A 26,324-nucleotide genomic window follows, 5' to 3' on the forward strand; every position below is an offset into this window, starting at 1 on the left:
GATTGCTGTGATCTCTTAATATATATCTTCCTTTTAATTTTTTGTTACATTTTTCCAATCAAATAAAAGCTAAAATAGCAGAGCTCATTATAAACTTTAATATAAAATTTATTCATTGGAAAATTTGTCACATTAGTAAACAACTGTTTCGAATAATGGCTTGCGTATGTTCGATATGACGAAAATAAAATCATATTCTGTGACAGCATTCAAAATCTAAATTGGTTTGCAGTCGCTTTAAATATTTTTGGATTTCACACCCTTTCAATGAATATGTATATTCAAAGTAAGTAAATATGTTTTTAAATGTATCACTAAAATCATAAACCGAAGAAAAATGAAAGCAGCGAAATAAACCCGAAGTTAAATACGCATAAAATGATTTTTGAATGCATTAAATATATTTAAAAAATATGTTTACTTTATAATTTATTTATTTACAAACGTCTCTAAATCAATTATTTATCTAAATTGACCTTCGAATCATTATTGTTGCTCTTTAAATACTTTATGAATTTTTGAATTGAAATTTACTTTCACACTTTTTGTTGAGAAATATTTTTTTGATTTTACATTATCCATACACTGTATTCTTATAAATAAATTTGGGCAATGCTGCTGGGCAGTCGAAAAAGTCTTTCCTCATTTCTAATCGAACTTCAACTTATTTTTTTTTTATATTTTAATTATAAATAAATAAACAGATATGTACCATTTTGGTTGGCCATTTTTCCGCTAAATACATTATTCGATCAAACTTCACAAATTTTATTGGTGGCTTGCATGTCATTCTTCCCTTTTTTATACAAAAATTTCAAAATATAGTTCTTCATTATTTTCACTCATTTTTGAACAGCTGTAACTTTTTTTCAACTTCCCCGAATTTAATTTGTTTTTGGTTAAATGAAGTTTAAAATCACACCATTCCAACACTATATAGTATGATACAATGAGATTGGTATCACTGGAGTAATACGTCAGCATCGACATCTTATGACAAAATACGAAAAGACGTTTTCGACTAAGCAATATATAAAGTCAAAAATTTACTCTGAGTTGCCTTCCGCAAATAATATATAATGTCCAACGAAAGCATAATGGCAACTATGTGGGGTTTGAGCAACACTGAAACCCTTTTTCGCAAGTTTCGAAATACAAAACTCCAAAACAGAAAATGCGAATGCTAGACGAACACTTGTTGAAAGAACGCGTAGCCGTGCGCATGTGACGAACCAATCTATACCCGGAGTGTATCCTTTTTTAAAATCAACTGCTAACTCTTTTTATAAAAACTATGTATCTTAATTGTACAAATGTAAAATTAATTGTCAATCGTTTTTTGTAATACTCATTTGCGTTATAAAATGAAACTTGTACCTTCTAAAGTGTGAAACAATACGAAATTGCACAACGTGAATTTTATTTAAACAAAAGAAAGCTACTCTGTAAGTGCGTGGGTACAATCCCCACATCTATAATCCCCTAACCTTCCGCAATAGAGGAGTACATGTGTACATATTTTCCTGTTATAATAAATTTAGCAAATGGCCATTATAAAATTATCCTAAATTAACTTCTTTTTTGTATTAGAATTTCTGGCGGGTTTCCTGATACGCGTACTTGTCTGTTAAACCAAAAACTTCAAATGCTTAACTATTGCATTGAGCGTTCCAAGTGTCGAAAGTATGAAAGCAAAAAGTATTTAAGCGACATCGGCAGTAATATTGATCTTGAAGGGCTAGTGGGTACAAACTTCAAAGAAGTTTCTGATGAAACAGGCAATGAAACTGAAGACGAGTTCTTTGATTGTACAGAATATGTTCCAGAAGGGCGCGCAATGAGACTGGGGGATGAAAATATATTGGATAGTGACGAACCATTGTACATTCCTATAACGCAAGATCCTGTACCAAAAACAGATGATGAATTGCAAGCCGATTCAGAGGCTATGCTGAAACTGGGTTCAGGTCGGAACGAATTGTTGAAACATATTTTTTCTCATTCACACTTTACTCTGAATCAAATAGGTTTCAACATTCAAATGATGTCCTTTTCCTTACTCTCTGATATGGAAGCGTTTAAAGCAGCGAATCCAAAGGGAAAAATGGAGGATTTCATACGTTGGTATAGTCCGAAGGATTGGGAAAAAGGTAAAGTTGTATTTTGAAGACCAGCCGTTATAAACTAAAAATATACTTTTATATTCTTGCAACCAGTTGCAATACTCTGTGTAGTTTTGTTCATCTAACGGTTCACCTAAATCAACATAGATATAGGGTTATGTATATATAAATAATTAGGATGACGAGAAAAGTTGAAATCCGGCTGACTGTCTGCCTATACTCGTACGTCCGTCCGTGCAAGCTGTAACTTGAGTAAAAATTAAGATATCTCGATGAAATTTGGTATGTGGGTTCCTTAGTACAAAAAAAAAATCGAGTTCGTAGATGGGCGTCATTGGACCACTGCCACGCCCACAAATCGCTATTAACCGATAACACATAAAGGGCCATTACTAAGCACTAAATTAAGATATAAAGCTGTAATTTGGTAGAGAGGATTGCAGTAGCCAGGAACACCTGTGGGCAAAATTTTTAGAAAAAAACGTGGGCGTGGCCCGCCCTCTAATAAGTTTAGAGTATATATCTCCTAACCCACTTAAGCTACATCAACCAAATTTACTGAGTACAAATCTTATAAGAACTTCTACCGACAGAGTGAAAATAGAATATAACTCCCCATATAACGGTACTGTTAAAAACTACTAACGCTTAATAAATCAATAAATACACTAGAGACATTAAATTTTACCTCAGAGAGGGTATGAGAGGGCTTTATAGGAGTCCAAGTGAAAATTGGACGATGAGCGTGGCACCGCCCACTTTTTGGTGAAACCCCATATCTCAAGACCTGACGAACCGATTTCGACAAAATTTGGTACATAACATTTCTATAATATGTATATATCACAGTGCGAAATCGGACTACAACCACGCCTACATCCCATGTAACTCAAATTTAAATGAATGCCTTTAGTGTATGCAACCTTATGACCAAAAATTGTTGAAGCTCACAGGTACCGAATATTTGGACCACGGTATTTATAATTGACTTTTGATCAAAAATATGTGTCAATGTCTAAGATATATAATTAAAATTATAGGATAATCTTTCTCTTATAACGGTATGTCTGTATTTCAACAATTGGTTGAGTCGAGCCAATACTTCCATTAGCCATTAACCTTATATAAAGATTTTCGAATTTCCGGGTGATATGAGTTATCTCAATGAAAATGTGAGATCGTGTTTCACTGATAACATTGTATCATCGTGCCTAAAATTATACAAATTGGGCAAAAACTTGATCTAGCCCCAATATAATTAATCTCAGAATTTTCGAACATCCGGCTAACTTTACTCTAGATGATTGGTTTTTTAGTATGTGACATGGTTATAGTATGCGGTATTGGAAAAGATAATACATATAACGTCTCTGTTTGACGTTTTGCATCTTAAAATATTTCCCTGGGCTTGATTCTTCAAGTTGCAAGAGTACGCTTGCACCCGAACTTAGCTCTTTCTTACTTGTTATTTTATATTTTTTAGATGAGTTCGGAGTGGGACAATTGAGCGCGCGCATGCGAATTCCGGACAATACTTGGCAAAGAGTCTGGAAACAGGCCCAACCGGTTGCAGCTAACAAACAGGTATACATTTTCAACCAGATTTGTAACTTTTCTTAATAACGAAAAAATAAACTTCACCCCATAGAAACGCTTATTTGATGAAACAACGGAAGCGCTAAAGGTTTTATCCTATTTAGAAACTAGAAATATAGCTGAAATATATGATATGGTAATAATAACGGCACTGCATGCAGCGATAATAAAGTTTAAGGCATGTATATTCATATAACGAAGTTGTTTAGTTAATAATTCTTATAATTTTATTAAATTAAAAAGGGTATTTTAGAAACTGAGAAAATATTAGACCTTTTCGAGTATAAAATTGAAGCATTACTTAATGATTTGTGCCACATATCACGCGCTGATAACACAGAGGTTTTTGATATTCAACAAACGAAATCAAAAATTGAAGGTCTAATTAAGAGACTTGAAGAATATGAAGTTCAGTTCTACCAATATAAATGCTTTGAACAACTAACAGGGTATCCAGACAATATAACTTTCGAAGAAATTAAGTGCAAATTTAAAGAAATGATTGAAAATCAAAACAGTTGCAGCATAAATAATGCAGAGGACATTGGTAAACATATTATCACATCCTATGGCGGTGAATTGCACAGCAATTTGGTAACGAAAGAATATGTTTTGCGAGTGCGAGCGAATGAACCGACAGGACCACATTTCTTACGGGCTGTTGTAACAGGCGAAGAAGTACGTTTATGCGGCGCCTTTACCGAGAACACCACACTTATATAAGGATATACTTTTTATTAAAAATATATGTATGTATTTGAATTTGTCACAGTGTGAAATAAATAATTTCGATGTTAAGCCACTGTAAACAATACAAATAATAACATTTTATTTCTTTTAATTTACACTAAAATTAATTCCGACCACTTGGGTTCGTTACATGTCAACCTTTTAATCGGGTTACGCATCGTTTTTAAGCCGAATTCTTACAACATAAACAAAATTACATTTTTAAACAGTGTTTTTGTTTGGGTCACGTTTATGGTTTTTTAATTAAAATTGTGTTTGCTAAGGCTGTGTGCCAAACGGTAAGTTTTTTTCTCTGTGTTCAAAAATTTTGCTATGATGTAAACAAATTTTAAATTTTTCTGTGCAAAATCGAAAGTAAAATTCTGACAGACAAAAGAAACGCAATTGCATCGTTTGAATTTTGGTCTTGTTATTTAAACACCTTCAACTCTGCTTCAACTGAAATCCGCTGTACGTAAGTTAAAAAAGCGCTTAAACGCGAGGAAGAACACAACACTGAAAATTTTATAATGAAACTGTGTCCAAATTCTAGCAACTCCCTTTGGAAAACCCAAAAGTGAAAGTAAAATAATTTCAAAAGTCTTAAGCCACCAGTAGATACCAACATGCTTCTAAGACATTTGAATGGTAATTCGGCACATAGTGATGAGGAAAAGGCAAATTGCTTTGCAAACCACCTAAAACATGTATTTCAACCTAATTGCCCAAAGAACAACTTTAAGCTGCCAATTTTGCCAATACCGCTAACGAGGCGTTTGTGTCTATTAGACTTCTACTTCTGAAGTTACTAGAATCATAAAAGAGCTAAATCCGAAAAAGGCATCAGAACACGATAATATTACTCCAAAAATGCTAATTCAGTTACCAAATATTGTTATAACGGTGCTCTCCTTGCTCTTTAATGCAATTCTTTGTTTCGGATACTATTCAATTTCACGGAAAAAGTCGCCGATCATCATGATAGATAAACCTGGGAAAGATTTAACACAGCCGCCTTCCTATAGACCAATAAGTATCTTACCCTGCATTTCTAAAATATTTGAAAAAGTGTTACTATCAAAGATGACTTCTTCCCTCTACGAAAATAACATAATACCACTCAAAAATTCGATTTTCTTGCTATACATTGCACTGTGGAGCAAGTAAAAAGAACTACCAATGAAATCAGAAAAGCATTCGAGCACGTACTAGTACTGTTCAGCTATTTTTCTAGATGTAGGTCAGGCATTCAATAAGGTCTGGCATGAAGGCCTTTTATGGCAAATCAAAAACGTTGTACTTTACGAATTTCATAAAACTTTACTAATCATACATGTCACAGACAGTTTGAACGAGTGAGGGGCATTCGTGAGTGAACAAGGAAACAGAGCAGTCGCAAGCAGGCGTATAAAATTAATTTGATTTTCTTTGAAATAAATTGTGAATTCGTTTAGTAATAATTGTAAAATAAACTTAGTATTCGTTTAAAATATAATTTGAAATAAACAACTTGGACATTCTTGACATCTCAGAAGTGGGATTCCAAAATCCTAGATTATACGAAATTGTGTAAAAGAGTACGTTTTGGAAAATAATTTTGCAAGCGATGAGAGCGCCGGCGTAACTAGCGAACGAACAAAGAAGAGAGGAACGAATCAAATCAAATTCAACGAGTACTGCAAACGTTTAAACGCCAACGGGAAACGTAAATTCTAAACGGGCAAAGAGTAAAGGTAATTAGTGCAAACGATTCTATATGTGAAGAGAATATCGCAAAGAGAGGCAGCAGAGCGTTGTCCAGGGCAACGGAAAAAGTCCCAACAAATAAAGGGGAAAAATTGAATACAACGAATAATCAAAGTAAGCTTTGGGAAAAAAATCAAAGGCAACTAGGTTTTTTTTTTTTTTTAATGGGAACAACGTTTGAAAAATTTGAAAAAAACTGTAGACAGAATTGTCAGCAGAAAATTATTCAATTTTTGGAAGTCGACGAATAAAGTTTAAACAGCACGGAAGCGACGGCAATTCGTAACGGAGGCAATTAAATTTCAACAGACAACGTTTGTGGAAAATAAAGTAAAACTTAAAAAAAATATGGGAAAAATGATCAAATTGAATGCGCTTAGGGTTGATCAACTGAACAAATTGTTGCAAAACCAGGGTGCAACGGTTATGGGTAATAAAGCGGCGAAAGTTTTGCAGTTGATAGAAATGTACGGATCGGAAGAAATTGATGCTGAAGAAATTGAAGAAAGCAGTGAAGTGTCTGCTATTCAGAAGCAAATTGACGATATGCGAGATATGATTTCGGGCCTTGCCAAGTCTGTGAGTGATCTTGTGGCAGTTCAGGTGGGACATACAACATTAGCGACAAGTTCAACAACTGTTCCGGCTAATGTAAGTATTTCATCTGATAACACAATTTCTGGTCAGGCGGCAATGTGTACGACTCCACAGCAACATGGAATTAATAATACGGCGACGACAATAGGGTTATCACCGTTGGGAACTACGACACAACGTGAATGGAAGCAAAGTACAGTCCACGAAATCATTGGATTGTTACCTGATTTTGACCCATTGAGAGGAACGTTAACTGCGGAGCGATTTATAGAGAAAATAACGCAACTACAACGAGCATATAGTTGGTGTGAGCAAGAAGTGTTGTTAACAGCTCAGTTTAAGCTAAAAGGTGTCGCCAAAGATTGGCTTGACGCACAAAATGTGTTCCAGTGTTGGTCTGCTTTCGTAGAAGCATTCCAACATGATTTCCCATTTACATTCAGCGCAGCAGAGGTGCACACGGAAATGTCGAAGCGCAAACGACATGTAAATAAGACGTTAACGCAATATTATTTTGCAATGCTAAATATTGGTAGACGAGGTAAGATTGACGAAGCGTCAATTAATGCGTACATTATTAGAGGGTTAAACGATAGTAATTTAACTCGAACTCTAATGGCAATGAGTTTACCAACGTGCAATGATTTGTTGCGCTCACTGGAGAGCTTGTCAAATTTACCATGGTCGCCAAAGAATATGGAGAGTCATATGTGTTTCAACAACTATTCTGCTCAAAATACGAATGCAGGCGAGAATTTAATCAAATGTTTCAATTGTAATGAATTTGAGCATATCGCAGCAAAATGTTCCAAGCCGCAACGTAAAGCTAGGTGCAGTAAATGCAACAAGGTGGGTCACGACGCAAAATCCTGTCGTTCCGATAAGCCAACAATTGCTAAAGTTTCAAGTGAGAATGTATATCCACCACTAATGTCAAACGTGGAATTAAACGGTCAGCAATACTTAGCTTTTATTGATACAGGTAGTGACACGTCACTCATAATGGAGTCGAAAGTTCCAGCCAATGTTTTGAAAAAGACTTGTATTAAGAAATTAGAAGGTTTTGGGGGTTCAACAGTTTATAGCACAGCAGATATCGATATGGAATTACAAATAGATGGTTGCAAAATAAATACGAAGTTGCAAGTAGTACCTGATGAATTTATGCCATACGATGTGTTTATTGGACGGGATGTTTTGTGCCAGAAAGATTGTACTTTAGTTATTCAATCGGGCAGCATGCAAGTACAGAAGAAAACCGTAGAAAATTACAACATTGACAAAACATTAAATGTCGGCGAGCTAGATGATGTATGTAAGTTATTGCAAAGTTTCGATGATTGTTTTGCAGAAGATATGGCAAAGCTTGGACGATGTAAGACTACATGTATGGAAATCAAGGTGAACACCGAGAAGCCAGTTGTAGGTAGACAATATCAAGTACCTTTTATACAAAGACCAGTATTGGCAACGATTATTGACGAATTGTTAAAACATAAGATCATACGTCAAAGTGCATCACCTTATGCAGCTCCAGTTGTAATTGTAAAGAAGGCGAATGGAGATGACAGAATGTGTGTCGATTTCCGAGCATTAAACGCGGTTACAATCAAGAAGCAGTTTCCAATGCCAATTGTAGAGGAGCAATTATCAAAGCTTGGAGGTAATACATTTTTCACGACCCTTGATATGACGGCGGCATACTACCAGATTCCATTGCATGAGGATAGTAAAAAGTTGACAGCATTTATTACTCCGGAGGGACTGTTTGAATTCAATGTGATGCCATTTGGATTACGAAATGCTCCAATGGTTTTCCAAGAAATGATAATTCAACTTATACGAGGTTTACGGAATAGAAACAAGATTATAAGCTACGTTGATGAAGTAATTATTGCAACTAAAACGGTTAGCGAAGGGGTAGAGGTACTAGCCGAGTTTTTGGATGCAGTACGGAAAACGGGGCTTACATTAAAGCCAAGCAAATGTACGTTCATGGCGAGAAGGGTGAAGTTTTTAGGGCATGTTGTTAGCCAAGACGGTATAAGTCCAGGTCAAGAAAAAACGAAATCTATTGAAGCTTTTCCACAGCCGACCAAAGTTAGTGATGTGAGACGATTCCTTGGCTTGACAGGATTCTTCAGAAAATTCATCCCAGACTACGGGTGCACAGCAAAGTCACTTACAACTTTATTAAAGCAGGGGCAGATATTTAAATGGACAAACGAACATGCATTGGCGTTTGAGAAATTGAAACGAGCGCTTTCTAGTCAACCAGTACTAGTTTTATTCGATTCAACGAAAAGTCATGAAGTTCATACTGATGCCAGTTCCATAGGGTTATCAGGTGTTATGCTTCAACTAGAAGGTGACGATTGGAAGCCAGTTCATTACTACAGCAGACGATGTAACGCAGCCGAAGCAAATTATCCTTCACATGAACTAGAAGTATTAGCCATTGTCGAGACGCTTGAACGATTACGTGTATATTTATTGGGTTCTCCATTTATTGTACGAACGGATTGTAACGCGGTGGCAACGACTAAAGCTACTACACCACTTAGACCACGCATTGCCAGATGGTGGCTACGACTTCAAGAATTTGATTTTGAATGTAAACATCGATCGGGTTCGAAAATGCAACATGCCGACACTCTTAGTCGAGCGCCAGTTGAGACCATGACTAGTTTAAACACCGTAGCAGAGAAAGTATTGCAACTTAATAGCACGCTAGAGGTTAACGATTGGGTTTATTCAATGCAACTCCAAGATGAGAGTTTACAGCAAATTAGCAACATAATAAACGGGAGAATAATTACAGATGAAGCTACGATTAAACAAATGAAAACTGATTATACGATGCACAACAACCGATTATTCCGTAAGGTAGGAGATCAATTAAGGCTAGCGGTTCCAAAAGCAGTAAGATGGCGTGTCGTTAAGTCATGCCACGACGACGCAGGACATTTTTCAGTAGAGAAAACACTACAACGATTAAGTAAACATTTTTGGTTTCCGAGAATGAGACGGTATGTGAAGTCATATATACAAGCATGCGACGAATGTTGTTTAAACAAAGTTAAAGGAGGAAAAGCTGAAAGCCAAATGCACGTAAGCGATATTTTGCCGATCCCATTTAGGCACATTTTTATTGACCATGTGGGACCATTTCAACGCAGCAAGTCAGGGTTTTCGTACATATTTGTAATTGTATGTGGTTTTAGTAAGTATGTAATATTAAAAGCTGTTCGTAATACCAAAACAGGACCAGTATTGAAAACACTTGAAGACATGATGGCAATCTTTGGGCAACCACGTAAAATAACGTCGATCGACAGCATTCACTTCTAAACAATTTCAGGAGTTCATCGATAAGCATGGTATTCAACATAATAAAATTGCTGTACGAACACCGAGGGCCAACGGGCAGGTGGAACGGGTAAATAGGACTGTTCTCAATGCTTTAAAATGTACTAGTGAGACGTCCAGAACATGGGACAATGACCTTTTAAACATCCAATGGTGTATAAATTCTCAACGTAATGAGGTCACCAAATTTACACCAAACGAACTCGTGTTTCATTTTAATCCCAGAGACGTAACTTATAACAGGATGATACAAGCATTACACGATGACGATTGTGGTAACGTAGATATCGACATTAAACGAGAAGAAGCAGCGAACAATATCATGGCGGAGAGGATTAAATGGAAAAACCGTTACGACAAACGACATCAGTCACCACGGAAATATGATATCGGGGATTTAGTGGTTATCGATCATGCTCATAATGCGACAGGCGAGTCACATAAGCTGGATCCAGTATTCAAAGGTCCATATATCATTACGAAGGTACTCAACTACGATAGATACATCATTGAAGATCTACCAGATTCAACGCAAACAAAAAGACGTTATTGTAACACTTGTAGTGTAGATCACATAAAACCATGGTGTACATTGAGCCCTGAATTAGATGGCGACGATGAAGACGACGAATCGTCCTTGCAGGACGAAATGTCAGGAAAGGCCGAGCTGTCACAGACAGTTTGAACGAGTGAGGGGCATTCGTGAGTGAACAAGGAAACAGAGCAGTCGCAAGCAGGCGTATAAAATTAATTTGATTTTCTTTGAAATAAATTGTGAATTCGTTTAGTAATAATTGTAAAATAAACTTAGTATTCGTTTAAAATATAATTTGAAATAAACAACTTGGACATTCTTGACATACATATTTAAGAAACGGGAAATTACAGTTAAAGTAGCCTCAGGGTAGCATGATAGGCCCAACTCTGTACATAATATACACAGCAGACATTCCAACAGCTACTAACGTATTGACATCCACTTTCGCTATGACGCAGCTCTAGTAAGCCGTAGCAAATCACTTAACTTTGTCGAAGAATGGCTGGCCAACTGGCGTATCAATATTAAAGAGAAAAATGCGAGCATGTTACATTCTCCCTAAGACCAGAAACGTGCGGGCAGTTAAAATAAACAATGTCTTAGTACACCAAGCGAATGAAGTAACTTATCTTGGAATTCACCTGGATCAAAGGCTCACGTGGCGAAAACATATAGCGAGTAAAATAGCTTGCATGAAGTGAAGCGCATCAAACTTAAATTGGCTTTTAAACAATAATTCTAAACTTAGCTTAAAAAACATAGTTCTGTTATATAATGCAATCATAAAACCGATTTGGATGTATGGCATTCAACTGTGGGGTACGACCTGTGCAACCAATATTGATATAATACAAAGGTTCCAATCCAAAATGCTTAAAACAATCACGGGTTCACCATAGTATCGTACATGCATAATGAAAACATTCATAAAGATCTTGATATTCCTATGGTAAAGAAGGATATAGAGGGCAACAGAATGCGATATATTCCTAAACTTCGCGAACATCCAAACCCAATCCTGCAATCAAACACGTTTAAAAATAAGTGATAGCGTAATAGAAAGCAATGTTCTACCAAATAAGCTCAACCACATCCTAAAGCTATATATTTAAGATTTGAATACTTATTGTTAGGCTTTACCAAGCAGACCAATAAATAAAGAAATATTGAAAAAAAAAAATTAAGGCCCCTATTGCGGTTTTCAAACCGACTTGGTCGAATTGAAGTTAAGGCAACTCAACTTCAGATCAACCAAACTCTTTCGGTATTGCGAACTTTAACTAAGTTCAGTCGAAGTATGTGAAATAGCTGAAACGACATATTTAAGCAATTGAATTTAGTTGTCGCTCGCGAAAAAGAATAAACATTAAAATAAATAAAAAATGGATATAAGTTTTGATTTATATTACAATGACGAAAAGATTGGGGGCAAAATTGATGTGCTACGTATACGAAAAAGCCTTCGTGATCACTCAAATCCATTGGAGCTTCCAAATGCAAAGTAAGCCATAGTTTTTTCACAATTGAGTGGTTTTTTAATAATATTTGTTGCAGATTCATAAGTTATTTTAGATTAAATAAAGAAGCATTTTGTTTTTTGCTGAATGAGATGAAGGAACATTTCCACAAACGTGTGCGATGAACGGCCATACCTCCTATATTAGAATTATGCGCAACTCTGCGTTTCCTTGCTGACGGTGGTTATCAAAAATGCAGTGGAAATGATTTCAACATTGGGTTGGCGCAACCTACGATATCTTTAGTAATTAAAGAGGTTCTAAATATAATTGAACAACATATTTGTGCCCAATGGATTAAAATTCAAATGACTGAGGAGGAGCAAAACGCTTCAAAAGTTTTATTTTATTCAAAAAGTGGTTTCCCGGGAGTAGTTGGTTGCATCGACGGAACTCATGTTCGCATAATTTCACCAAGAAAAGAAGTGCAACATCTTTATCTTAACAGAAAGGGCTACTACAGTTTAAATGTGATGAATGTTTGTAAAAAATGAATTATATTAGAAACAAAATGGTATAATTTCTTAAAATTTGTAGCTTTGTGGTTATAAAATGTCTATTCGGTATGTGGATGCTAGGCATGCAGGTGCAAATCATGACTCTTTTTTTCAATGTTAGCGATTTGAAAGTGCATTTACAGAACAACATACAGAATAACACTTGGATCTTGGGTAAGACTTTATCGTATTTATTGCTAAATAATTGGAGTAATGTAATTTATTAGGCGACGCTGGCTATCCTTTGCACAAATTTTTAATGACGCCTTATCGCTTGACGGAAGCTTCTTCACCCCAAACACGCTACAATACAGTACACTCAAAGGCCCGGAATATTGTAGAGCGGACAATTGGTGTACTCAAGAGTAGATTTCGATGTCTTTTATCTGTACGAGGTTTACATTACACTCCTGAAAAGGCTACGCAAATTGTGAATGCTTGTTGCGCATTGCACAATATTTGCCAACACTTTCAAGTGGAATCTCCGGAAGAAATACCATCTACCTCAAATACTACAATGACCAATGATGTTTTGGACATAGAAAGAGAAGAAGAGGATACGGCTCGAATAATTCGCAATAATATTATGACTTCCCTCTAAATAATTAAAATATTAAATTTCATTTATTCTTTCTAATGTGCTATTTATTCAGGCATATATTTAAATTTTATTTAAATAAATTCATTAAATAACAATGTCACTTCATTTTTTAATGTAAACTTAAACTATGGTACAAAAATATAAAATATTACTTCATTCCAGAATAATTAAAAATAAAATAAAAAAATATTACTTGTGTTAAATAACCAAAAAAAATTAAAATCTTTGCGAAGATTTTAATTTAGCAATTTTGAGGCGCTGCACCTCAATTTTAAGTGCATGGAGTTCATGCGCCTCGTTTGCTTTTCGCTTTCGTATATCACCATTTTCCTTTTTTTTAAATCCAAAGCTTCTTTTTGGAGAGTACGATTTATGCACAGTTTTCTCCAACTGTCCAATTTTTTTTTTAAATTTGCTGTTGCGTTTCAGCCTGTGTTGAAAGGAGTTGCAGCCTTTCCGACTCCATGCAATTGTTCGCCCTCCTTAACTGAACTCTCCTGGAAGGAGTCGGGCGTTCCTGCACAACTGGAGTGGACAATGGAGCGTTCAACGGGCACATCGGCGACAGTAAGAGCTATATTTTCCACACCAAATGCTGGCCCACTTGGTGCAACTGCTTCCCTTAATTGAATAAGCTGGGCCACGCTCTCCTCCATTGGGCTCAGCGACTGCTGTTACAACGGTCCACCACCAGTCGCAAGGTATGTAGTTATTCCTGTTGGCAAGTTTTTTCTTCAGACTTGCCTTATAGTGAATCCACACCTAATAAAAAAATTTTAAATTTAGTTAATATTTTTAATGTCATAACCATAACTTACTCGTCCCCATTCGTAGGCAGTTGTGCTTGGTGGCCCTAAACAATTTAACTGCAGTGCCACACTCTCCCACAATTCTTTAATTTTGAATTTACTGTTTCCAAATTGTGACTTTCCTCTCCCTACTTCTGGAAACTTCTCCATTAACTCCACCAATTTTTCAAATTGCTTTTTTGTTGTAACTTTATTTTTTCTATAAATGTATAAAATATATTAATTAAAATTAATTTAACATTAATTAAAATAGTTATTTTACCCGTTCTCCATTTTTCTTTAATATTTTTTTGTTTTTCACTGCTCGAATGTTATATACTAGTCAACCCCACTTGTACAGTGTTGAAAACCGCAATACCAAAAAAAGTTGAAGTTCGATCATACTTCAACCGCAATTTTATTTGACGGGTTGAGTTGAAGTTGGCAATACTGAATTTTTAAACTTCGACTGAAATGCAGTTGGGTTGAAAACCGCAATAGGGGCTTAAATACATGTATTTTTAATATGAATAAAATGTATTGAAAATAAATATTTACTATTAACTAGAAAAAATTTGTTTGAATTTCAATTGTCAAAATTTTCCTTTTCATTTAACACAGCGAAATGTAAAATTTGTGTGCATCATAGTAAAAACAATTATCCCCCAAACCAGCACAGAGAAAAGAGCTATTAATATATTAATTTAAAACAAAGCGCAATTTAGATTTTGAAAATGTGAATTTGAAGAATTTTTATTACTTGAATGTTTTAGGCAAATATATGTAGGACTGTGTAGACGGACAATAAAACTAAAACAGAAATGCAACACTGTGTAGGAACAGATGTGACAGCAGCGAACGGACTGGAATGACAACGGAACAGTAGGTACGAAGACGATTTATGCCGGAATTACATGTGCAGAATTCTGCGTGCAGAAAAAAAATTTGTACTGATTTGACAGTTAAAATTCTGCACCTCAATGCAGATCTGCACGGCATGTGAAATTTGAATTTCTCTGCGCAGAGGCAGTGCTGACAACATTCAAATAATTAATTTTTGAGCAAAGTCCGGCAACATTTTAAATTGCGCTCAGCTGTTCAGTGAAAATAAACAAAAGATATAAAACATGGAAGAAAAATTGGTTGAGTTCGTGAGCGAAAACCGGTTCCTATATGTTCCTATCGCGCACAAGCTTAAAATATTAATTAATTTCTTTTTGGCAACTAGAAGTAAAAGCAATTGTTGCAATCTTTTTTTTCTTTCCACTTCCATTTTAAAATTTTTAAATTTCAATTTCGATTTCAATTATTTATTGCAATCAGCTGATTGTCAAAATTTACTGCACATGTGTTTTGGCTGGAAAAAATAGTGCAGATCTGCATGCAGAATATCTGCACATGTAATTCCGGCATTAAGGACAGACAAACGAACAGACCACGCGAGACCACCGGCAGCCACGGACCACTTAAGCTAAAATCCTACATATATGTATGTGTACATACAAGCTTATATGTTAATATTCGGTTTGACAAATCCAAAAACAAAGTAATAATAAATAATAAAAAAAATTTCTAATTGGTAATACAATCGGCCCTATTCACATTGTCGTTTTAATTGTCGTTTCCTAGTTGTAGCCGTTATTATCGTCTTCGTACTCGCGAAAGCGGTGTCTATGTTAATAAAGAAGAAGAAGAACTATATCATAACCCTAAACAAAAGTTATAATTTTAAATTTAAATTAAAAAAGTATGGTGACGCTCAATATCGCTTTTGAATCTTAGGTAGTTATTTGTTTTATGCAGAAAATATTTCAACTATTTTATGAATTTAAGTGTAATAATAATAACGCCTTCTTTTGCCTAACTTCGGGTTAGTTGATCACCAGTTTTTTATTTTGAATTTTAAGGCCTTCCATGAGTTAAATATAGACGTACATAAATGTTAAACACCTAAATATGAAAATGCAATTTCACAAATTTTATTAATTTTATGTCAACCGTCTCTGTCGGACATGCAAATGAATATCTATTTAAAAAATACCGAAATTCAATGGTTTTATTTTATTTCTGAAACCTTTGGCATACGCAGTAATTTTGATAGCAAGTTACGCATTCTGAATGATGCACATGAGAGGAGCAAGAGAAAATAAGCAAAGAAAATATACTTATGTGTGTAAGTATATAAATATTTTCATTGTGATTTAAGGAATGTGGTTGATGATTGGTAAGTTTTATACAACATTTCAAAATGAACTATATTTCATAATAATGATTTTAACTAATTGTGTGGTGAATTTAATAATTATTTTGATTTTCCTTCAAGAAACAATTGTTGATTTAATTTTTCTTCGCAAAACCGGGATTACCATATACGCACTTTATTAAAAAAATTAGTACTAGATTTCTTTAGAGCTGCATACTAGCACAAGAAACTTTACCACAGAAAATTTTCTTGACCATTTCTTAAACGCTTTTTATATGAAGTTTTTACAAATCCTATAAGCTGGATACTACCCTTTACATGTAAAATGTAATCTTATTCGCTTTATTTTAATATCCAATTATTAAAAATATTTTAATTGGCTAAAAAGATTTACTAAAAAGTAAAAAAAAAATAAATAAATTGTAGAGATGCTAAAGCTAAAAATTCGCAACTTTTTGTGAAGGATCTTACTTCCCTGAACTTTAGGAGATTCTCTATAGACTTCGTATGAGTAACTTCAGATAGTTCTTACTTTTGTTGCCTTAACATTCAAATTTCATAACTTACATTTCAGCGAATGCAACGTCAGTTATCAGCGCTAGGTATACGCTGATACTCTCGCTAGTATAGATACACAATAGGAGTGTTAAATTTCCAATAGCGTAGTTTTGTTTTGTTTTAAAATTAATGTATTATGTTTTTTATGAACCCTAATTCTAAAAAACGCAATAAATTTAATTCTTCTTTTATAATTTAATTAGTTAGCTTTTGAAAACACATAAAATTTCTTTCAGCAGCCCAAAGTTAAGCGTTACTTCTTCACAGTTTTTTAAGCATTAATTTTAAGGGCATAATTCTTTTATTAGGAGTAATTAATCATACGTCCTACGCATTGGATTCCACCTTGAACTTGATATGTGCGTTATTTTTCCAAAATTTTATATAAAATTGAGAAAGTTAAATAAAGGTTCATTCTTGAAACGTTCTCCAAATAACGTTCATTCTGTCAACATGTATAAGATGTTGGCATACCCTTGATTATATAAAACTCTGTTTCCGTTTCGTTTGCAATTTTCATAGACTTTGAATGATGTCATGCGTGGCCTTGAGCTTCTTCAGGTTTCATCTTCGCCTCATTGTTTGTCTTTATATCGTAATCAGAAATGTGGTTTGCATATGCATACAAAAAAACCATCCAAATACTTATACATACAAACACATATGTACTTATGTATATACACATGCATACAAAAATCCAGTTTTTATCAATAACATTAACAACATGTAACATTTGCATATTTTTTAATACAAACTTTTTGCCAATTTCAAAATAGTTATGATTTCGATTCACATTTAAAAGTTATGGTCAAGCCCACTTATTATAAGTTTGTTTCTTAACTGCTAACCTAACTTTAAAGCTCAATATACATACATAGGTAGGTAGGTAGGAATGCAGCCCTATTGGGCTCAATTAGCACTGATGTGCCATTTTGATACACTATTCGTAGAAACCTCCTGTGTCTGCTATTACGTTTCACCTTCTCTCTCAAACCATTTTGAGGTTTCGATGAAACTACTTATGTCCGATATGCTTTTGGTGGAAATCCATTCAAGGTTTGGTGCTTGGTGGATTCCGAGTGCTTTGTGTCGGATCTGTGCTAGAGCTGGGCATTCGCAGAGAAAGTGGAAGATTGTTTCCTTGTTCCCTGCTACTCCGCAGCCACGGCAGATGTCGTTGTAGGGCATACCCATTTTGGACGCATGTTCCCCAAATGGCCAGTGCCCCGTTGTGGTAGCTGTTATTCTGTAAATACTTTTTCTTGACCTATTTAATAAGTCGTTGGTTCTTTTCCTGTCATATGTTGGCCATAATTGTTTAGTTATGACGCATTTTGTAATGTTTTTCCATCTGTTATTTGCAACTAGTTGAAATTGTCTATTGATCTCTTCTTTGATCGATCCTAGCGGGCTTGGTATTAGCTCCGCCTCGGACAACTCATCTGCTTTTTCGTTATCGAAAATGTTCCTGTGGCCCGGAACCCAGATTAAGTTTAGTTGGAGCTTGTCTTTTATTGAGCTTAGTGCTCTCTTGCAGTTGTGAACTATACTGAGAGAGATATGCCCAGATCAGCGGAGAATACCCTCGTGCCCACTCCGCAGTCCATTTTGGACCCGTCGGTATAGACTGAGGTGGTATCCTCCTCTGCTATTGAACCTCTTCTCCATTCTCGTCTAGATGGTATCCTCACCTGGAAGTGTCTATTGAAATCCAGCTTTGGGAGAATGTAGTCTGATTTATTAATAGTGAGCTTGTTTAGGATTACACTATGTCCGTAGTTCTGCTTATTCCAACCTCCCAATTCTTTTATTCTTATCGCCGCAATAGCTGCTGTTTTTTGAATAAAAATATCCATTGGTAGTTGATGCAGGATCACATTGAGCGCATCAGTCGGACATGACCTGATTGCGCCCGTAACACCCGCACATGCTGCTCTTTGTATTCCATTTAATTTTCTAATGTTGTATTGTTTGTTTAGCGCTGGTCACCATACCAGAGCTCCATATGTAAGTATGGGTCTTATGACCGCCGTGTACATCCACATGATTATACTTGGTTTGAGGTCCCAATTCTTGTTGACGATTTTCTTACAAGTATAGTAGGCCATTTATGCTTTGTTTATTCTTTTTTCTATATTTATTTTCCAGGACAATTTGGTGTCACTCTCCACCCCCAAGTATTTAGCTGTTGGGGATAGAGTGAATGTTGTGCCGTTTAGTACCGGAAGTTGAAGTTAGTTCTGTTTTGTTCGGGTTAACTCCTAGACCATTGATTTTAGCCCATAGGTTTAACCTACAAAGTGCTCTTTCCATAATCTCGCTGACTGTTGAAGGAAACAAACCTGATACCAACAACACTAAATCGTCTGCATACGCTACTGCTTTCACTCCTCCACCGTTTAGTTGGAGGAGTATTTCGTTCAGCGCTACAACCCATAGAAGCGGAGGGAGGACCCCCCTTGAGGCGTCCCTCTACTCACATAACTTGTTTGTGTTGCAGCGCCGTTTGAAGCTATAATCTTCCTATTCTCAAGCATCGATAGTATCCACACACAGTGTCATCTATGCCCCCATGCGCCAGAGAATTAATTATCGCATTTACTTCTATGTTATTGAAGGCGACCTCTATGTCTAGAAAAGCAGCCATGGTGTATTGTTTGAGGTGTAGTGATTTTTCAATCACACTTATCACCTCGTGAAGGGCGGTTTCGGTTGATCGGCCCTTTATGTGCGCATGTTGGGACTTCGATAACTTCCCCGCCATTATGGTTCTTACGTGTAGATCTAAGGTAAGGCTAATAGGTACTGCTAAGTACTCTGGTGGTTTTTAACAGTACCGTTATACGTACTCGTATTGCAAGTAGATGATGTTATCTTCCAGTTACATATATTTTTACAATGTAGCACCTCTAAAGGGATTTGCTTAAGTGGTTTAGGAGATATGCACATTAAACCATTTAGAGGGCGAGGCCCCGCAAAATTTTTATCCCACATGTGGCCCTTGTGACTGCGACCCTCTGTGCTAAATTACAGTTCTTTATCTTAATTTAGTTTAAGTTATGGTCTTTTATACGTTTTCCATTAATGGAAATTTGTGGACGTGGCAGTGGTCTGATTATGCCTATCTCCGCCTTACTTTTTCCCAAGGAACAGTGTACCAAGTTTCATCAAGATATCTTAATTTTTACTCAAGTTACAGCTACACTGACGGACGGACGGCCGACAGACAGACAGCAGGTGAGTTTCAACTCGTCTCGCCATCCTTATCATTTATATACTTACTATATATACATACATATACTATATATATACATACCACATATCTATCTCGATTAGTTTTTGGTGATACATACAACAGTGAGGTGAACAAAACTATTATACTTGGTAGCAACATGTTGGAAGAGTATAAAAATAGTCTAACTATTTATAAATAATTCGACTGTAATTTTCAGTTAGTTTAAGAATATTTCAAATATATTCATGCTTTTTTAACGGTAAAAGTCCTGTTGAGTTGTCTTTTACATTGAAACAGCAATAACTAAATGCGGCATTAAGAGGAATGATCCGAAACTCTTCTCTTTGCTTGTTGTGAGAGCTCATAATCTCGTTTTAAGTTGACAGCATGAGTTCATGAGCATTGAGCATTCACGAGTAAATTTCTTACAAAACTTTAAGCTTTTCATTTTATTATAATTTTTCTGAGTTATAAAATTCATAAGAAAAAAAAACCCCCAAAAATAATAAAACGTTAACCGTTTACAATTTAAAAAGTTAGGATAAGGAATTTGTTGTTATTGAACTTTTTGAACAGCATTACATTCCTATAGGGCTATGAAACGATATACTTTTTGAAGTAGTTATAAGCGAGATTTTAATTCTAATATCTGATAATGAGAATAATTTAAAAACTATAGAATTCTCCGAAAATGATATTTAATATTTGACTTTCGATTAAATTGCCAACAAATTTATTTATTAAATCTAAAACTTGTAAGTGAAACAAATGGGTCTAGTGAACGAGGGCAAGACGAAATATCTCCTGTCATCAAACAAACAGTCGTCGCACTCGCAACTAGGCACCCACGCCACTGTTGACAGTCATAACTTCGAAGTTGTAGATAATTTCGTCTATCTTGGAACTAGCATCAATAACAACGTTAGCCTCGAAATCCAACGAAGGATATGTCTTGCCAACCGGTGCTACTTCGGACTAAGTAGACAATTGAGAAGTAAAGTCCTCTCTCGACGAACAAAAACAAAACTCTATAAGTCACTCATTATTCCCGTTCTGCTATATGGTGCAGATGCATTGACGATAACAACATCTAATGCGTCGACGTTGCGAGTTTTCGAGAGAAAAGTTCTGCGAAAGATTTATGGTCCTTTGAGCGTTGGCCACGGCGAATATCGCATTCGATAGAACGATGAGCTGCATGAGATATACGACTACTTTGACATAGTTCAGCGAATTAAAAGACAGTGGCTACGTCTGAGTGGACGAAAACATTAAAGCTCTAAAAGTATTCGACGCAGTACTCGCCGGGGGAAACAGAGGCAGAGGAAGACCTCCACTTCGTTGAAAGGACCAGGTGAAAAAGAACCTGGCTTCGCTTGGAATCTCCAATTGGCGCCACTTTGCGAAAAGAAGAAACGTAAGCGATTTCTACACCAGTAAAGAAGAAGAAGTGTAAGTATTAAAATGTTTGGTTTTATTGAGGTTTTAAAGAATATTTTTAAAATCCATTGTGATGTATTTATATTAGGATCTATTATTGGCCGTCTAGCTTCTAAAATTAATGTTTCCTATCTGTTAGAGCGGACATTGTATCGGGAGTGAAATGAAATGAAAATTCTTTGAAGTGGTAATAACAAAGTATAATTTTTGGGAACACTTAATATACCTTGGGCTGTTTATTGTATTGAATGCACGCACTCCTAAACCACACAAAGAATATAAGCTATTTATAATAGGAAGCGTTACCACAGTATCATAAGCCACAGAGTAATTGTTGTCTCTTTGTAAAATTATTTGCGAAATGTTTGAAAATGAGTGAAATGCGCAACTTTTGCAAATTGTTTTTACTACAGTAGTTTGCAAGCAATTTATAACACACAAATGTAAAATATCTCTATACGAGATAAAAAATACCACAGCAACGGTTCTTGTTGTGACATTCTTGCCGAGCCGGAATATGTTAGAAGCCAACTGACCCAAATTAATTCTTCCAACATGTCTTTTGCAATTTACAATGCACCGCAAACAAGTTCCTTTTAACCGATTATAGCGGGTCAATTATTTCCACCGCACATACTAAGCAAGCCAAGTATTACTATATACTTGTAAAACAGATTAAATAAATCTTTCAGTTATTTATGGTAAAGGCAGCCTAATTTTAAAAAAATTTATATATATTGTAATATCATCGATCGAACTCACTAGAGATCATTTTTATTAAAATTTGACCGTTTTGACCTAAACACACCAAAAGTGGAAAAAAGACATTATTTTTAGATACTCTTTCTATTTAGTTGATCTAAAGGCTAATTTTACTTCCAAAAATAATTTTGTGTCATATATTTTATACTATTTTTTTATTCTACATATTTTGGGTTAACCTCAATTATTTCCAAAAATGTGGAAGAAAGCACGAATGAAAAAAAAATTATTGCTTTAATATACATAATAGTAACTGAGTTAAAAGAATTAACTTTTTAAAGATAAAAACTATTCATATCAACTTAGCAAAAAATCCTGTAAAACTACAAACAAAATATTCTAATAAATTGTCGACTATTTGTTGATGTACAAAAATTGCATCGAAAAGCTGGAAAATCACTAGAATCGCAGTAGTAAAGAAAATACTATATATTAAAGGATTTCAAATGAAATAAAAATAATTTTTGACTAGGTCTGGTGTCGACATTAATTGCGCTTATTTTTAATTTCAGAAAGTTATTTTGGACGAGATACGGGGATAAGAAAACTAATACTAGAGGTGCTACATTATGGTGGACAACTTACTTTCTGAAGCAATTTAATTCTGATTTCCATATTTGTATCACACAATTAAAAAGAGGTATAAACTTAGGGGTTTTTAATTCAGCTTTTCAAATAAAGCAATTATTGCTATTGAAAACCAGACTATTAGCAAGTCGCACACTCTACCACACATTCTTTGGCGCATGCTCATATCGATTACCTACTTCAAATTTCAAGGAGCACACACAAAACTGTTAAAGTGGGTTGAATTAACAATTCATTGAAATCATCTAATGGAAATAAAACCGCCCCATGCATTTATGTAAGTGTACTAAATGCTAAAAAGTAGTATAACAAACTGCAATTGTACCTTATATCATATATACATACATGTATTTGAAGTGTTCGAAAACATACATACTTACATGTGCTACTTGTATGCATATATTAGATTTCTACGCCTGCACCTACCTAATAGCACTTGTAATTTGAACAGACATACATACATATATAGTAAAAGTATTAATAAATATTAAAGACAGCTTTTAGTACAACAACAGTGGAGAAAGTCAATTGGTTGCGCAGATTGTTTTTGGATCGAGCTAAGTTTTATGGAATGGGTAAATTTTGACCATTAGGTAGGTTGCCTTTTATATATCGAAATTCGAGAGCAAAAACAAATTTTAATTATCGAAAATCGCTTTGTTGTTTTTCAAAATATTCTCCATTAAAATCTAAATACTTTAACACTATGCATTTCAGTAAGTTGTCGGAGCACTTTCGCGTGTTTAGGTGTCGAAAAACGTTAACCTCTTAGTTTATTTTTAACGAGCGGGAATAAAATGAAGTCATTCGATTCCAAGTCAGGACTTTACGGTACTTTACTCATCAAATCGATCTTTTGAGTGCTCAAAAACGCAAATGTTTCAGTCATAGAAGCACCGCTTCTCCCACCATTGGACACGAGCCTTTTTTTGAGTGCTCGACAAATTGTGTGGGATCCAACGAGAACAAATTTTTTACAATAAAATGTTCATTCAATATTGAATGTATGCTAGTCTCCCTAATGCCCTTAGTTGTCTCAATATCACGATAGGTTAAATAACGATCTTGTAATATCACTTGATTAAATTCACAAGACCGTCGATGATCACTGGTCCTTGATGGAGCTTCATCGTCAAAAAATTTAATTAAGTTCATCTATGCACGCTTGATGACTTCATCCTCGTCGAATGCTGTAAAAAATAATTGCTCGAAAATGGAAATGATTTAATTCATTTTTTTCGTCAAGAAGAATATTTTATCACCATCAAAAATGTCAAACTCTACTATAAAATTATGGGTTTCAAGTTGCAACACTTGTGTTGCCAAATCCCGAAATATAAAAGACAACCTACGTAGTATGTACATTTGTAAAACACATACATATAAATACTTGTATACCGCATATACATATCTACATGCAATACAACTATGCACATTTGGTTTCTTGCAAGTAATGTTATTGCTATTCTTTTGATGTTATTGTAATTGTAACCTCAATAAAATTCATTTGAAAAATGTGGTTAAACTTAGAGTCATGCATAGATTTCTTCTCTCCTATGATTGTGATCAACTAACATCTTTCGTCACTAGTAGATTGCGGTATACAACTGTATAAGCTGAGTATTCCAAAACGGAAAAGAATAAAATATCTAAAAACAGCAATTTAATGAAATGTCAAAATGGTCCGAATGACAATTTGTTTAGTAAAGAGCGTTACGAATTCAAACATGTATTCACGAATTTAAGTACTATTTTTTGTTTGCTGTTGTATTTATTTTGTTTTAAATTTACATAAGTGAGGTTAAGTGGAGTAAATGAAAATTTACCAATAAAGTTATTTAGATATACATATATTGCCTATTGAGATGCCCTAATATTATTATTTTCGGCAGAAAAATCCACAAAAGACAACGTCAAAAGACGCCTCTTCTTGCTATGCTCCGTGACTGAGACTGTACTAGCATAAGAGCACTCTCGTTCGTGAGCTCTTACCTATTTTGTTAATATTGAGAAACCTGTGTAGTATTTATTAGACATTTAAATTTTTTTTGGTTATGAAACTACCTTTTTCTAATAGGCTTAACTAAATGATCATACTGTAATTTATGGTATATTAATATTTAACAAATCTTCAAATATATTAAATTACCAAAAATAAAAACATACTATAAAAATTACTTTACGGACAAGCCTTTCCTGCAAGTAAGCTAAAAAGCCTTCATTATGTTTGATATAGTCTTTTTGGCAAGAAAAAAATTTCCAATATCCAAGTTCCGTCACTTATTTCATTAAATAGCAGACTTGTAAATATATTTGGTAAATGGTTACGCCAACGCCTTATTTGTTGGCGAATAATATTATTGAATTTATTTAGCTTGCGGAGTTAAAACCCGCGCACACAGAATTATTAATCAGAAAATAGCCATAGTATTTGCATTATACTTAACGGTATAAGAATATTGTTGGCATACTTGTAAGTATGATTAAAATAACTTTAAAATCTCGCGTGTTGCATTGTCCGTAATGGGCACAGCGTTATTACTTTAGTTTATGGGTATGTGTTGCGTTAGCACCAAACCCCAGCGGAATGCTGTACATTCCACACTATCACAGCGCACAGCGATCATTTCGTATATGTACATACATATGTATGTATATACTGCGTACAAACTTTTCTTCTGCTGCGCTTGGCCAGAAGCTCAATAATACCAGTCTATTGTAGATACTAGTCGAACAACAGCTTTGGCCGGCACATAATATTGAGAGTCAAATAAACATACAAACATGAATGAAAGCATTGTTGGTGCTTAGAACAGGTTTCGGAATAAATGTCTTACATTTAAAAACAAAAAGTGTATTGAAATTTGTTTAATGAAAATTTTTATTCTGTAAATTGGTTTCAAGTTTTATTGATTAATGTACCGATATGTACTGTAGATGAAGCGCTGCAGTAATCCGAGTGTGTGCTCTTCGTAAATATTTATTTTAAATTCCGAAGTATATACTTATGTATTCGTGTATGAGAGCATGAATAGCATATATTTCCACCCATATGTTTTAATAAACCGATCACAAAAACAGGGTAATTATCACTTTGAGAGCTTTTTAGGCCAAATGGATCCAAATAAAATAGATATTATATTTAAACAACAGAAACACTTTACTCACACGCGAAAGCTATTAAACTTTTTATAATTCGTCAACATGTGTACTTATGTATGTGCGTATATACATTTGTACAAATAAACGGGTATAAGAAAACTTATACATGAGTATTCACCTCTATATTTTGTATAAAAAAAATAAACAGAAAACACTTCTCTACTAAAAAGTCCGAATGAATTGCGATTTAAACCGAAAGCTAGCCACAGGTACGTTGTGGCAAGCCGAAACCTTAACAGACGACTGGTGCAATACCTAACTTAAACCACTTATTC

At 34.8% G+C, this 26,324-nt stretch overlaps 3 protein-coding genes across 8 annotated transcripts in view; 2 read left to right on the plus strand and 1 right to left on the minus strand.

Moving 5' to 3' along the window:
* The window catches only part of LOC105224049 (rab3 GTPase-activating protein catalytic subunit), a 31,629-nt gene extending 27,069 nt beyond the window's left edge, over nucleotides 1-4,560 (plus strand). Inside the window, exons 3-7 of one of the 2 annotated variants that reach the window (XM_049450062.1) lie at nucleotides 1,591-1,967; nucleotides 2,028-2,150; nucleotides 3,607-3,707; nucleotides 3,772-3,897; nucleotides 3,963-4,560. In XM_049450062.1, coding sequence (XP_049306019.1) covers nucleotides 1,591-1,967; nucleotides 2,028-2,150; nucleotides 3,607-3,707; nucleotides 3,772-3,897; nucleotides 3,963-4,442 — 1,207 coding nt within the window. In that variant the 3' untranslated portion in view covers nucleotides 4,443-4,560. Of the gene's footprint in view, nucleotides 1-1,590; nucleotides 2,151-3,606; nucleotides 3,708-3,771; nucleotides 3,898-3,962 lie in introns of both variants that reach the window. The other variant, XM_049450056.1, reaches the window with a different exon arrangement.
* The window catches only part of LOC105224033 (leucine-rich repeat and fibronectin type-III domain-containing protein 2), a 36,411-nt gene extending 10,087 nt beyond the window's left edge, over nucleotides 1-26,324 (minus strand). For 2 of the 5 annotated variants that reach the window (XM_049450042.1, XM_049450017.1), the window contains exon 1: nucleotides 25,810-26,303. The gene's annotated coding sequence lies outside the window, so the exon portion shown is untranslated. Of the gene's footprint in view, nucleotides 1-25,809 lie in introns of all 5 variants that reach the window. The other 3 variants (XM_049450022.1, XM_049450031.1, XM_049450026.1) reach the window with 3 other exon arrangements.
* On the plus strand, nucleotides 12,343-13,456 carry LOC125777027 (putative nuclease HARBI1). The gene is made up of 2 exons (XM_049450844.1): nucleotides 12,343-12,886; nucleotides 12,940-13,456. The coding sequence occupies exons 1-2, from the start codon at nucleotides 12,781-12,783 to the stop codon at nucleotides 13,311-13,313; spliced, it is 480 nt and encodes a 159-aa protein (XP_049306801.1). The 5' UTR covers nucleotides 12,343-12,780; the 3' UTR covers nucleotides 13,314-13,456.

The sequence above is a fragment of the Bactrocera dorsalis genome, chromosome 1 (genome assembly GCF_023373825.1).
Source record: "Bactrocera dorsalis isolate Fly_Bdor chromosome 1, ASM2337382v1, whole genome shotgun sequence".
In the NCBI taxonomy this organism is placed as follows: Eukaryota; Metazoa; Arthropoda; class Insecta; order Diptera; family Tephritidae; genus Bactrocera; species Bactrocera dorsalis.